We start from the raw sequence: 12,712 nt of genomic DNA on the forward strand, positions 1-12,712 counted from the left end.
ACTGGGGCACTGTAATTCCACTTCTAAAGGTGACCATTTTTTATAAGACATAGAGAAATTGAAATGGGCAAGGGAAGATAGAGAGGAACAGAGAAAGACAGACACCTGCAGACCTTGCTTCACTGCTCATGAAGCATCTCCCTACCTGCATGTGGGGATTGGGGGCTCGAACCCCAGTCCTTGTGCATGATAACACTGCACTTAATCAGGTGTACCATTGCCCACCCCCCCATGTCCATTTATTTATGTCTCACCTATGTCTACTTCTGTGCTGTAATAGCAGAGTTGAAATGAACATTGCAGCAAATATCAGGCAGCTTTCAAAGAGGGCAAAATGTCTACCATATGGCCCTTTATAAAAAGTGTTTGTTTACGCCACTAGTAACATATGCATTTGTTATCAAATGTGGACCTTGCAGGACAAAAAAGTCCTTTGGACATTTTCATAATAATGAAATATACATGTCTCCTGTCAAAATCTAGTTTTTGTAGAAAGCTTGATGTCATATTTTTTCTTAGTTCTGTATCTATGGGAACTTTTTAGTATATTCTACTTGAGTGTGATTTTTCTGATGAATGGAGAGAGGAAGCTTCTAGGCAGAGATCAGGATGAAGAATAAAGACAGCTCATATTACATGGTGCTTTCCTCTCCTTAGTATTCAAATGGAATTCTCCCTAGACTAAAGACTGGTAATATAGCCTGTCAGGAGTTGCATTGTTGGGTGATACACAAGATTTTCAAAGATCCGTCTGGACAATGCGGCCCAGAGCAGCAAGTCTCTTTGGAACTAATTATCTCCTCAAATCAAAGGCCCTGAAGCTCATTTGTGACCTCCAATGAAACAATTGCTGTGCTGACTTTACCTGGAGCTTCCCCCCCCCCCCCGCCCTATTTAAGATGTCCATGGTTCTGTTGACTATATATTTGTTTACACTGAAAAGATTATAACTAATTCAGTTAGGCTCACAAATCTTCTTCAGTCCTCATCTCTTATCTGTTTCTCTTTGCTTTCTCTTCCCCACCTCAGACTGTAGAAAGTCACCATGAACAGTGTAGAATTTTCTTCTCCAAATGCTGCCCACTGAGCCCTCTTTGAACTAAATTCATCCTAATTCACTTCCTGAACTTTTTCCAAGCAACTTCTTGTTTTCATAAGGCAGAGCTTACACATGGAAAAAATATATATGGAAATCTTCTGATTACATACATATGGTTAGAGGGAAAATGTCACAAAATAAGGAAAAGCAAAAGCAAAAAATCCCCCCACTTCAGTAGATCCCTGTGTATCTTCACTTAATGTTTTATAGCTTGCTTTTCCTATAAAACAGCCTGAATGTGTATATTTCTCTATGCAACTTATTTTCAGGAACTTGATTAAGATCATCTGATGACATGAACCAGAGTTTGATCAGCCTCACAGTGATGGCCTTCCAATTTGTTCCTAGTTTCTTTGTGCCATGTAACACTACAATGAACATCTATCTCTATACTTTGTGATAGAGACCTAACCCTCAGAACACATGCTTGGTATTACTACCTCTTTTTTTATATTTTTTAAATATTTTTTTATATTTATTTATTTACTTATTTCCTTTTGTTGCCATTGTTGTAGTTATTATTGATGTCATTGTTGTTGGATAAGACAGAAAGAAATGGAGAGAGGAGGGGAAGACAGAGAGGGGGAGAGAAAGATAGACATCTGCCGACCTGCTTCACCACTTGTGAAGTGATTCCCCTGCAGGTGGGGAGCCAGGGGCTCGAACTGGGATCCTTACGTTGGTCCTTGCGCTTTGCTACTGCCCAACTCCCTACCTCTTATTTTTGTAGCCAGCATCCAAAAGCAGGTCAAGTTTTTTTTGTTGTTGTTTGTTTGTTTTTTCATGGTCTGCAAGGGCCCCATATGATTTTCACAGAGTTTATCATTTATTGTCTCTGGGGAAACCTTGGTGAAGGGAAAGGTTAGAAAACGTGGGGATGTAGAGGAGAGAACACCCTGAGATAGATAAGGGGAAAGCTATGTTTCTGATCCAAGTTTGCAATAAGCAATACCCTCATGCTGTGACCTTCAGTAGGGGGCCAGAGGACACATGCTGGACATTCTGAGGGCAAGACTGTGGTGGAGAAGGAGCCTTCGCAGGAATACAGCCCACAAAGAGGGTCATGGACACCACAGCCCTCCTCTGACACCTCTCTGTGGGCAGAGAAGTCCTTTGGAGTTGAAGTGCTCATACAGCCACTTGAAAAATGCTGTTGTCTTGTTGATTTTGAGCTGTTTCTCTCTCCAATTTGCTCATGAGTTTTAAAAATAAAAAACTGCTATGGGGGCCAGGAGGCAGCACACCCAGTAGAAAATACATGTTACCACATGCAAGCACCCAGGTTCCCACTGTTGGGAAATTGTGCAGATGTGGTCGAATATTGGTAAGGCCCACAAACCACTATATTTCCATGCAAGTATTATTTACAGATCTCCATGACGTTACCCTCTCAGGGTATTGCTAATTCAGTTAAAACCATTGCAGCAGTTGCTAAGGATGCTTGCACCTTTCCAACATGCCTTTTGCCTCTCTCCACCCCCTTTCCTAGCCAATCCCATCCCGACTTGCCACTTCCAGAATTCTCCCATAAAAGCCTCTCCTGTTTCCACTTTCACTCTCTTTGCTCTTTTCTCTTCTGCGACCTGACCTGGAGAAGGGCTGGTGGGCATAGTGGGAGGTGGCCATTTTACTAGCTCCACATGGTCTGAACTGCTGTGCTCACACCCAATTCTGGGGTGTCCATGTGAATAAAGATTTGCGTTCCTGCTCCACCACGAGTTCCTGGTCTCTTCTTTCTCCCCCGTGATGCAACCCGACACCCACCTGTAGGGAGGAAGTTTTATAAGCAGTCTCTATCAAAAGAAGGAAAGAAGAAAGGGAGGGAGGAAGGAATGAGAGGAAGGGGAAAGACATGGCTGCTAGGGATGATGAAGTTTTGCAGGTGATGAATCTTAATAATAATCCTGGTGACTAAATAAATAGATTAAAAAACAACAATGACACTGCTATTGCCCCCCCCCCCAAAAGCTCCTTTGGATAATATGCTTTGCCATGTATGAGACCCAAGTTCAAACCCAGCCCCCACTGCCTTGAAAGAATCTTCAGTGCTGTGATTTCTTTCTCTATCTCTGAAAAAGTCAGCCCTGAGTGGTGATGCCTAGGAAAGGACCAAAACCAATACAAACAACCCCCCCCCAAAAAAAAAAGTCCTCTTAGATGCTAGTTGAAAGAGTCTGTTTCATGAGCCAGCCTCTCTATTGTGGCACTTCTTTTAGTCTGTGCCTGTACTCTGTAGTGTTAACTGCTCTTTGAAAATATATATATATATATATCAGGAAACAGAAAGTCGAAATTTCTGATGACAGGAATGTAATTAGTGGGGAGCAACAGAATAACAAGTGTTATTCTGAGTTTTATTGTTGTTGTTTGACATTCTAGAAATTGTAGAGGGTGACTGACAAATTCCAACTCTCTCCCTCTTGGACTCCTGTTTAGGAGCTACTTTTCTTAAAACATTTAGCATTTTTAGCAGGTTAAAAAAAATGTGCTATCATCCCATTCTTTAAAAACAGAGGAACAATGCCACTAGTGTATTTAAACCACTGGGAGAATTTATCCACTATTACTTGAGTAGGATTTGCTTTGCAAAGTTGAACTTTTCAGAACTCAGAACACCTTATCACACTTTCAAAAACTCTCTTGCTCTGAAAATGAAAAAGGGAAACGCGGGGGAGGGGGGTCGGGGAGCCTGTCAGGACTTGTGCCAGTTAAATCTGATCTCTCTGGGGATTTGTTTGTCTTCTGGAATCAGATTAGTTGTTCAAAACTGGGCAGTGTTTGAGGGCTGTGCGGGAATGTCCAGCAGACTCTTAGGGAGGCTAATCCCGCAGCAGCACATTCCAAGGGGCTAATCTGCCCAAGTTCATTGCTGACTTGAAATGTCTCTTGGGGGAAGAGCCAGGCAAGGGACTTTTTTTTTTCCGGTGGGCGGTCAGTCCTAAGAGCATTATTAACGGGATGACCAGCCCCTGTGGCAGCAAAATGAAAGCAACAGGAGCTGAGCTGCTCGTGAGACTGGCTGCCTGGGCCTCCACCTAGCCAGCACTCAGGTAAAATGATTTCAATTCACTTTTCTTTTATTTCATCCCCAGTTCTGGATCCAGGGTTCTAGAGAAAGGCCAAAGGACTGTTCAGAGAGGTGTGGAGGGAAAGCAAAAGGCAAGAAAATCAAAGGACTGTAGATATTCTGTACCTTTTGTACCTCTTGGTGTTTCATTCTGAGTAAGATAAGGTACACATTTGAGACGGCAATGTCTGAAAAGGAGGAGCCCAGTGAAATGTGCTTGTAGTTTGTCCCTGTAAAGTTTTTTTTTTACAGAAACCTGTAAAATTTCTGACCTGATGATGATTAACCTGTGTTGTCCTTCTGTCCACCTGCCCCTGCTCAAGGGTGAATTGTGATAGCACTTTCCAAAGCTACCTGGGGCTGGGTTGAATACACTTTCTCTGAAGCTCTTTAATTCTGTAGTTAGTGAGGACTAAGTACTAAGAAGGGTCAGGGTAGTTTGCAGGAACTGATGTTTGAAATACAGTCTTTGTGAAAGAGTTGAGACCTGCTTCAATGGAATGACTTGTATTTTCTTCTTAGGGAAAATGTTTACTTTTGGTTTGTGTTTAAGTTTCTATTCTTTTGATGTCTTGGTGACTGTGCATTTGCGTTTCAAAGTGAGCACTTAGTTTTCTTCAGGGAGAATCATTGCACTTTGTTCTGAATCTGAATGTCCTCATTTCTGTTTTGAATAAGCTGTCCTTTAATTATTATCCTGTGAAAAACACTTCCCCCATTACACACTACACATGACTGATAATCTGGAAAGACAGGAAAGAAAATAGCCTTTCACAGGCCCAGTCATGACTCTCTGGTCTTTCTTTCTATCTTTGTAAAAGAATGTACACACCTGCTTTTCTAAGAGCCAGTAGAAATCATCTTTTCTAAGAGAACATGAGACTTTCGAAGCATATTTAATAAGAACAGACTTTAGGACATACTGTCTATTGAGGTTTAGAAGAGGACTGAAAGGTCAGCAAGAAACATGGCATATCAAAACTATTTCATGCTTGCTAACAAAGGGTAGTCATTCCACATTAACTTAGTTGGATATTGAAGCTGAGTAGAAAAGCTTCACACAGAGCAGTTTAAAGTCTTCAATCAAAAGAAAAAAGGAATTAGTTTAGGGAACAAGAAAAACCATGATTATACATCAAATATGCCCTATCAAATGAAAATAAGTTTAAAATCTAATATCTATCCTCACTAAAGGCCTGAATAAAAGCTTAATAATGCAAAACCAACAATGGAACAGAGTAAATAATGATATTTGTAAAATGCCTACTCCATGTGTTTTATATACTATTATATAGTATACTCTTATTTTCTAAGAAAATCTAGCTATGAATTATAGAAAGATTTTTAAAAGGTTATTTTTTTCCTGCCTAGACTTCTTCCCCACCCGTTACAAATTTCTGTGCCATGAAAGGAAGATAATTGATTTTCTAATATTATGAAATAGAAATTCAGCTATTTTGCTAAACATGAGGGGGAATTTTCACCTTTAAAAAGGTAATTTGACTGCTCTGCTGCACACACGCCATGTTACTTTATAATTAAAGGCAAACAACCTAGCAATCCAGCTGTAATCACTCTTACTACATACCATCTGATCAAAACTTTCAGGAATTTCCATGTTGAAACTGGGATCCCTGTGGTGATCCCCTCCCTTCTTTTCCTCCCATTGTCCATATTCTCTTCTTTGTAAAAAATTTTTTTTGAATTATTTTTGCTTACTTTTTTAATGGGGATCATGGTTTACAGTAAATATAGTTGTTGGTACGTGTGTAACTTTTCTCACTTTTCTGCAAAACATTCTTTGCTCCTGCCTAGATCCTCCACCATCATGCACTGGGACCTGAAAGTCACTCTCTTCTTCCCCATACCCCAGAGTCCTTTACTTTGGTGCAATACACCAAACCCAATCCAAGTTCTACTTTGTGTTTTCCCTTCTGTTCTTATTTCTCAACTTCTATGAGTGGAATCATCCTATATTCATCTTTTTGGCTTATCTCACTCACCCTGATTCCTTCCAGTTCGACCAAGATGAGGTTAAGAAGGTTAATTCATCATTCTTAATAGCTGAATCATATTATTTTCTTCTAAATAGCCCATCCTGATCCATTACTCCAAGAAGAGGAGAAGAACAGAGAGAAAAGGTGTTCACTTATCCACTCATAGGGCCTGGAAGGAGGAAAGGAAGAAGGTTGAGATGCAAGTGTGAACTGACCCTAAGACACATTTCCATAATTCTAACTCTGCCCAAAGACTAGGAACTCCCAGGCATACCCAGAGGGCACTGCCTAGAATGATAATATTTCATATCCATCCATTCTCATTTGAAGAGGCAATTTAGTGGTGGGTGAGCATATGAACTCTGGGATCATATTGCTCAAGTTCAAACTGGATTTACAACTCACTTGCTACACTGGCCTTGACTTTTGATAAGATGGATAATTAGTGATTTCTTCACAGGGTTTGTATGAGGATCCCTAAAGATAATACATATATCATACAATTCCATCATATTACAAACCCTTAAGAAAAGTTTTGCAATGAGATTGTGGGGGCAAGCTTCATAAGCATTGCTACAGGTATTTCTCTCTTTTCCTCTCCCCTCTGTTTCCTTTTGTCCTATCAAATCTAAGATAAATACAACTTAAAAATAAATACATAATATAAAGAAAAGTTAGGCAATGTTGCTACCTCCTGAGTAATTTCTCCGTGTCAGGTGCTTTCTCAGAACCATCTATTTTGCTTCATATAGCAACTCTACAGAAGAGCTGTGATGGTCCTCAGGGAAGTTTAAAATTGTTATATGTGTTAGGAGCAAACCAAGTCATCTGTAGGAGAATCTTCCTCAAGGTAAAGTGAATTCAATCTAGATCAGATCTACCACAGCAATTTCTTTCTTTCTTTTTTTTTTTTATTACTACTTTACTGGGAGTACTAACAGTTTACAGTACAGTTGCTGATACATGGCTACAATTGCACATTTTCCCATGATAGATGTCTGCAAAACACTCTCACTCGCAACTTAGGTCCTTCTCAACCCCCCCCTACCCCTTCCCCATTCCCCAGAGTCCTTTGCTTTGGTGCAATACACCCTACCCAGTCCAAGTTTTATTTTGTGCTTTCTTTTTTTTGTTCTTGTTTTTTAAGTTCCACCTTGAGTGAGATCATTTGGTATCCATCCTTCTCTTTTTGGCTTATCTCATTAAACATGACTTTCACAGTGTTCTCTTACCCCAACTTTAAAGAATAGAGCCAAATCATGGCTACTTCCTCTTCCAGAAATAAAAGCCTGACACCCAAATAACAGCAAATTTGGATGTTGTGTGTTCTAGTTGTGCCCATTTTAGAGAGGAAGAAACCCAAGAACCAGGGAAAATAAGTGACTATTCACACTGCAGAGCCCTGCCCCTATGACACCACTTTCTCTAACTGCAAGCCTGGGACACAGCCATTCCTGATTGATAGCTCAGGAAGTGAGGATCAGCACTCCTTAAAACTACCAAAGATTCCCCTTCAAAGATCCAGTTGCACAGGAGCCAAAAGGGAGCCAGAGCAAGAACAGGAAAGTATCCCCCCGCTCCTTTTTCAGCTCCCCAAGGTGTAGGGAGAGCTGGTGTCAGATGTTCAGTAAGAAACATTTTTGTCTTTTCTTTTGTCTTTCTGCCAAGAGATGTTATCAATGAAGGCATTCAGTGTCCAGGAATCACAGCTTGGGAGTAGTTTAAATTATAGGCCTGTTACAAAGTATAGTTATCCATGCTGCTGGGCTCCTTTGGAGCCATTGGCTTTTCCTATACATTTGAGATGAAAAACCTTTGCTAGTGAACATGCATGATGCCATTTGTGGTGTGAGCATACAGAACCCCTCACCCCATCTCACAGGCAGGATACTCCTTTTTCTGAGGACAAAGCATAGACACCGAAATTTGATGACCTGAGTGTGATCATTTAGCAACAGCTGCACTTCAAGTCTGCCCCCCACCCTCACCACGTAGTGACTTTTAAAATGTGAACTGTCATGGGGATTAGAAAACCATTGTCATCAGTGCTACACATTTGCCTGTGTTCCACTATGAAAGATGAGAGAGGGATGTGATTAAAGAGTTGAGGGCAGGGAGTCGGGCGGTGGCGCAGCGGGTCAAGCACACATGGTGCAAAGTGCAAGGACCGGCTTAAGTATCCCGGTTCTAGCCCCCGGTTCCCCACCTCCTCCTCTCTCCATTTCTCTCTGTCCTATCCAACAACAACAACATCAATAACAACAATAATAACCACAACAATGTTAAACAACAAGGACAACAAAAGGGAAAATATACAAATATAAAAAAAAAATTTTTTTAAGAGTTGAGGGCAAAGCAGACTTTCACGTGGCTTATACAGCTGGGTCCCCAACTCAGTCAAAGTCATTTATCACTAATGAAAAGGGACAATAGCAGCTAACACCAGTTACCAAGACCTGCAGGTAAACATTTCAGCTGTGTTTGACCCTGGAATAAGATTTCTGCCCTAATACCGGGATAGAGAGAAGATGGCACCACAGATAAATAGCACCATAGGTTGTTGCTCTAGCAACTTCTCATCAGTGCTTAGAGAAGAAGTCCTCTGAGTCACTTCCAGGATTTTGAGGGAGAGTCTGCTCCTACTCACTCACTGATTAAAAAGTAGAGGGTGAGCAGGGGTGAAAGGATGTCAGTATGGGTACTCTGCTTTAAAACTAAAATGGTACTATTTGCCGGAATATCCTTTCTCCTTCTGAGAACCTAATCCAATCCCAGCAGTGGGATTTCTGGGGGAAAGTCCCATCAACACCCCTTCTAAAAAGCTGTATTTTCTGTGCTTGAATGTATTCAGGCTGCAAAGAATATAATGTGTTATCCATTAACTGTGAAATTTTGTAGTATGATGAAGACATTTATCTTCTTTATGTTTCCATTTTCTTTTTCCCACTAAAGCACTACTAATTTGAGTTTGAGAAGAAGCATGGTGATGGATTAGGACTTTGAGGTTGTGTAATACCTTCCTTGTTTTACTTGTATTTTATAAGGGAAATCTAATAGAAGTGTCAGCCAGGAAAATTTTACAGTCATTTAGCTATATCTCCTCACACAGCTAAATCCTTGTTATGTACAGGTTTATAAACATACTGCTCAATGTTCTCCACTTTCTCTGTAAATAGCATCACCTTTCTGGGCTCCAAACAATCAATATGAATATGGTCCCATCACTGACACTTTTGTTATGATATTTTCCATTAACTTTCAATATTAGAATATTAAATAACCTATCTTGGGAATAATTGATTTTGGAATATGCTTCATTTACATGTGGAGTAAACACAATTTCAGCTCAACTTATGAGATACTTATGTATAATATGATTATGAAACTGTGTCCCAGCAAAAAATATTTAAAGGTTATTTTACTTTTTCTCTGTTTTTCAGGCTCAGAAATCCTGGATAGAAAGAGCATTTTATAAAAGAGAATGTGTTCACATCATACCCAGCACCAAAGACCCCCATAGGTAATCTTTCTCTGTTTATAAAGTATCAAGAGCATGAAGTAGTGGTTATAAATAGGAGAAAAACTATAGTAGTTTTTCATTGCATGAAAGAACTCACTGTCAAATTAAGATTTTCTTAATTGGTCTTGGATATTTTCATAGCGTGCGTAAGTTTTATAAAATGTCCTACCTGTTAATTCTCTGACACCACTTGAGAGTCCTACCAGTAAACTACTCTTGTTAATTCTCTAAAGGTTCATATATTGATAGGGTAACAGATGTCCTGTTGTGTAAGGAATTAATGTCTAAAAGAATGGGGTATTGGATAGTTATTGGTTTTCCCTTTGAAAATTTTGTCAAAATGCTTAGCTTGTATGCACACACTTTTCTATATTGAAAAATAGTTTGGGGGGAGGCAGAGGGAAGTGGTGTGCAAGGCTGAGCACACACGTTATCATGTGCAAGAATCAGGATTCAAACTACCCTGGTTGCAGGACAGAAACTTTATGAGTGGTGAAGCAGTGCTGCAGGCAACTCTTTTTTTTTTTAATATTTTATTTTTTATTTATTTATTCCCTTTTGTTGCCCTTGTTGTTTTATTGTTGTAGTTATTATTGTTGTTGTTGTTGTTGTTGTTGTTGGATAGGACAGAGAGAAACGGAGAGAGGAGGGGAAGACAGAGAGGGGGAGAGAAAGACAGACACCTGCAGACCTGCTTCACCGCCTGTGAAGCAACTCCCCTGCAGGTGGGGAGCCGGGGTTCGAACCGGGATCCTTATGCCCGTCCTTGTGCTTTGCGCCACCTGCGCTTAACCCGCTGCACTACAGCCCAACTCCCTGCAGGCAACTCTTTGTAGCTCTTCCTCTACTCTCAATTTCTATCTTGCCAAATTAAAAAGAAAAAGAAAAAAAATCTTTCAATTTTCCTCTTGTTGTTACATGAGCTTCACTGCTTTGAGACTTTTGTTTTTTTTGTTTGTTTCAGATAGATGTAGAGAGGAAAAAAAACACAACAGAGCTCCTTCAGTGCAGAGGGAGATAAACTTGAACCTGGGTTGCATGTATAGCACACCAGGCACCTTCCTGAGTGTTCTTATTAGCTCTAAAAAAACATTTTTAAGTCAGATTCCTAATGGATTACCAACCAAGAGTACCAACCTTCCTATCAAATCAGTCTTAGTAATTTACAATAGGTTTCTTTTATATATGTATATTATTTATTTATTCCCTTTTTTGTTGCCCTTGTTTTTTATTGTTGTAGTTATTGATGTCATCGTCGTTGGATAGGACAGAGAGAAATGGAGAGAGGAGGGGAAGACAGAGAAGGGGAGAGAAAGATAGACACCTGAAGACCTGCTTCACCGCCTGTGAAACAACTCCCCTGCAGGTGGGGAGCCGGGGGCTTGAACTGAGATCCTTACACTGGACCTTGCACTTTGCACCACGTGCGCTTAACCCGCGCTACCACCCAACTCCCCTTACAATAGCTTTCTAAAGATCAGTGGCTAGGTACTGATCCCACTCTTTGGGATATAAGTACCTAGAAATGCCTTTATGAAAAGGCAATGAAGTAAAGTGATTTAAATTACAGACTATAGTGAGTAAGAAAATAGCTCAGTGGGAGAGGGTTGGACGGTTAGCACAGTGGGTTAAGCGCATGTGGTGCCAAGTGCAAGGACCAGCAAGAATCCTGGGTCAAGCCCCTGGCTTCCCACTTGGAGGGGAGTCACTTCACAGGCGGTGAAGCAGGTTTGCAGTTGTCTGTCTTTCTCTCCCCCTCTGTCTTCCCCTCCTCACTCCGTTTTTCTCTGCCCTATTCAACAACGACGACATCAATAACTACAACAATAACTGCAACAACAATAAAAAAAAGAAATATCTCAGTGGGTAGACCACCAGACTTGCATACCTCAGTTCCCCAGTTTGATCCCCAATGCTGCATGTACCAAAATGATACTCTGGCTTCTCTTCCTCTTCTGAAACCCTTGCTATTTTATATGAAAGAAGTATACTAAATATTAAAATAGAGACTAATGTGTAACCCTAGTCAAATTATGGGATTTTAATATTGTAAAGTTGAAGTCTACATAAAGTGTTTGCCATGTTATTTGTGGTGAATGAAATGGTACCTCTGTTATCAGTGCAATGACTAATAGTAGTAGTCAAGAATGAGGGACATTTTCCTGAGACAGGATGCATTTTTAAATCTCCACAGAGCTCCTGAATTATTTTCCATTGTTTCTTTAGGAACTCTTGAACCTGAAAATTTTTACTCTAAGAATTGGATATTTGACAGTGAATGTCAATTTAACATTTAGGTTATTACTCAGAGATTAATGAAATATCTTATGTAAGTGTTTATATTCAACTTCTCTCCCCTGAAGCAGTTCAAGCATCCCTCATGTGAGATTTAGTGTGTGTGTGTGGGGGGGGGGGGAGCAGAAAAACCTACAGTTTTTGCTCACAGTTTCCAATCCTGAGCAGCACAGCATAGCTGTCAGAGGAGGGGCAGGGCAGGAATGTTCTACCTGCTTACTCTACCCAAGGGAAACATGGAGAGAAGAAAGGAAAGAGTAAGGAAATCTGACCTCACCATTTGCCTGATTCTATCACGTTATCTGAGTCTACTATTGCTTGGTCAGAAAAGTCACAATGTATTTTTGCATAGAAAAAACTAGGGAAAGTATGTAATTTGGGGGGCTGGGTGGTGGTGTATCAGGTTGAGGGTACACATTACCATGCTTGAGGACCTGGGTTTGAGCCCCTGCTCCCCACCTGCAGGGGATAAGCTTCACAAGCACTGAAGCAAAGCTACAGCCGTCTCTGTCTCTCTATCTTCCCTTACCTCTCAACTTCTCTCTGTCCTATCAAATCAAAGAAAGAAAAATGGGGAAATGGCCACCGGGAGTGATGAATTGGCCGTGCAGACACTAAGCCCCAGTGATAGCTCAGGCAGCAATGAAAAAAAAGGCATGATTTTTCAGACAACCCACTAGTTCCTGCAATGTGTGTCAGCTTCTCTTGCACGTTGTTGTAAGGGTGGATCCAGT

At 40.6% G+C, this 12,712-nt stretch overlaps 1 protein-coding gene across 14 annotated transcripts in view; it reads left to right on the top strand.

Annotated features, from left to right (window-relative positions):
* TRPM3 (transient receptor potential cation channel subfamily M member 3) overlaps positions 1-12,712 on the top strand; it is a 671,125-nt gene that overhangs the window by 306,258 nt on the left and 352,155 nt on the right. For 13 of the 14 annotated variants that reach the window (XM_060199709.1, XM_060199695.1, XM_060199701.1 and 10 more), the window contains exon 2: positions 9,604-9,683. In XM_060199709.1, the coding sequence (XP_060055692.1) occupies positions 9,604-9,683 (80 nt within the window). Of the gene's footprint in view, positions 1-4,103; positions 4,150-9,603; positions 9,684-12,712 lie in introns of those variants that run through there. The other variant, XM_016191694.2, reaches the window with a different exon arrangement.

This window comes from Erinaceus europaeus, chromosome 10 (assembly GCF_950295315.1).
Source record: "Erinaceus europaeus chromosome 10, mEriEur2.1, whole genome shotgun sequence".
Lineage (NCBI taxonomy): Eukaryota > Metazoa > Chordata > Mammalia > Eulipotyphla > Erinaceidae > Erinaceus > Erinaceus europaeus.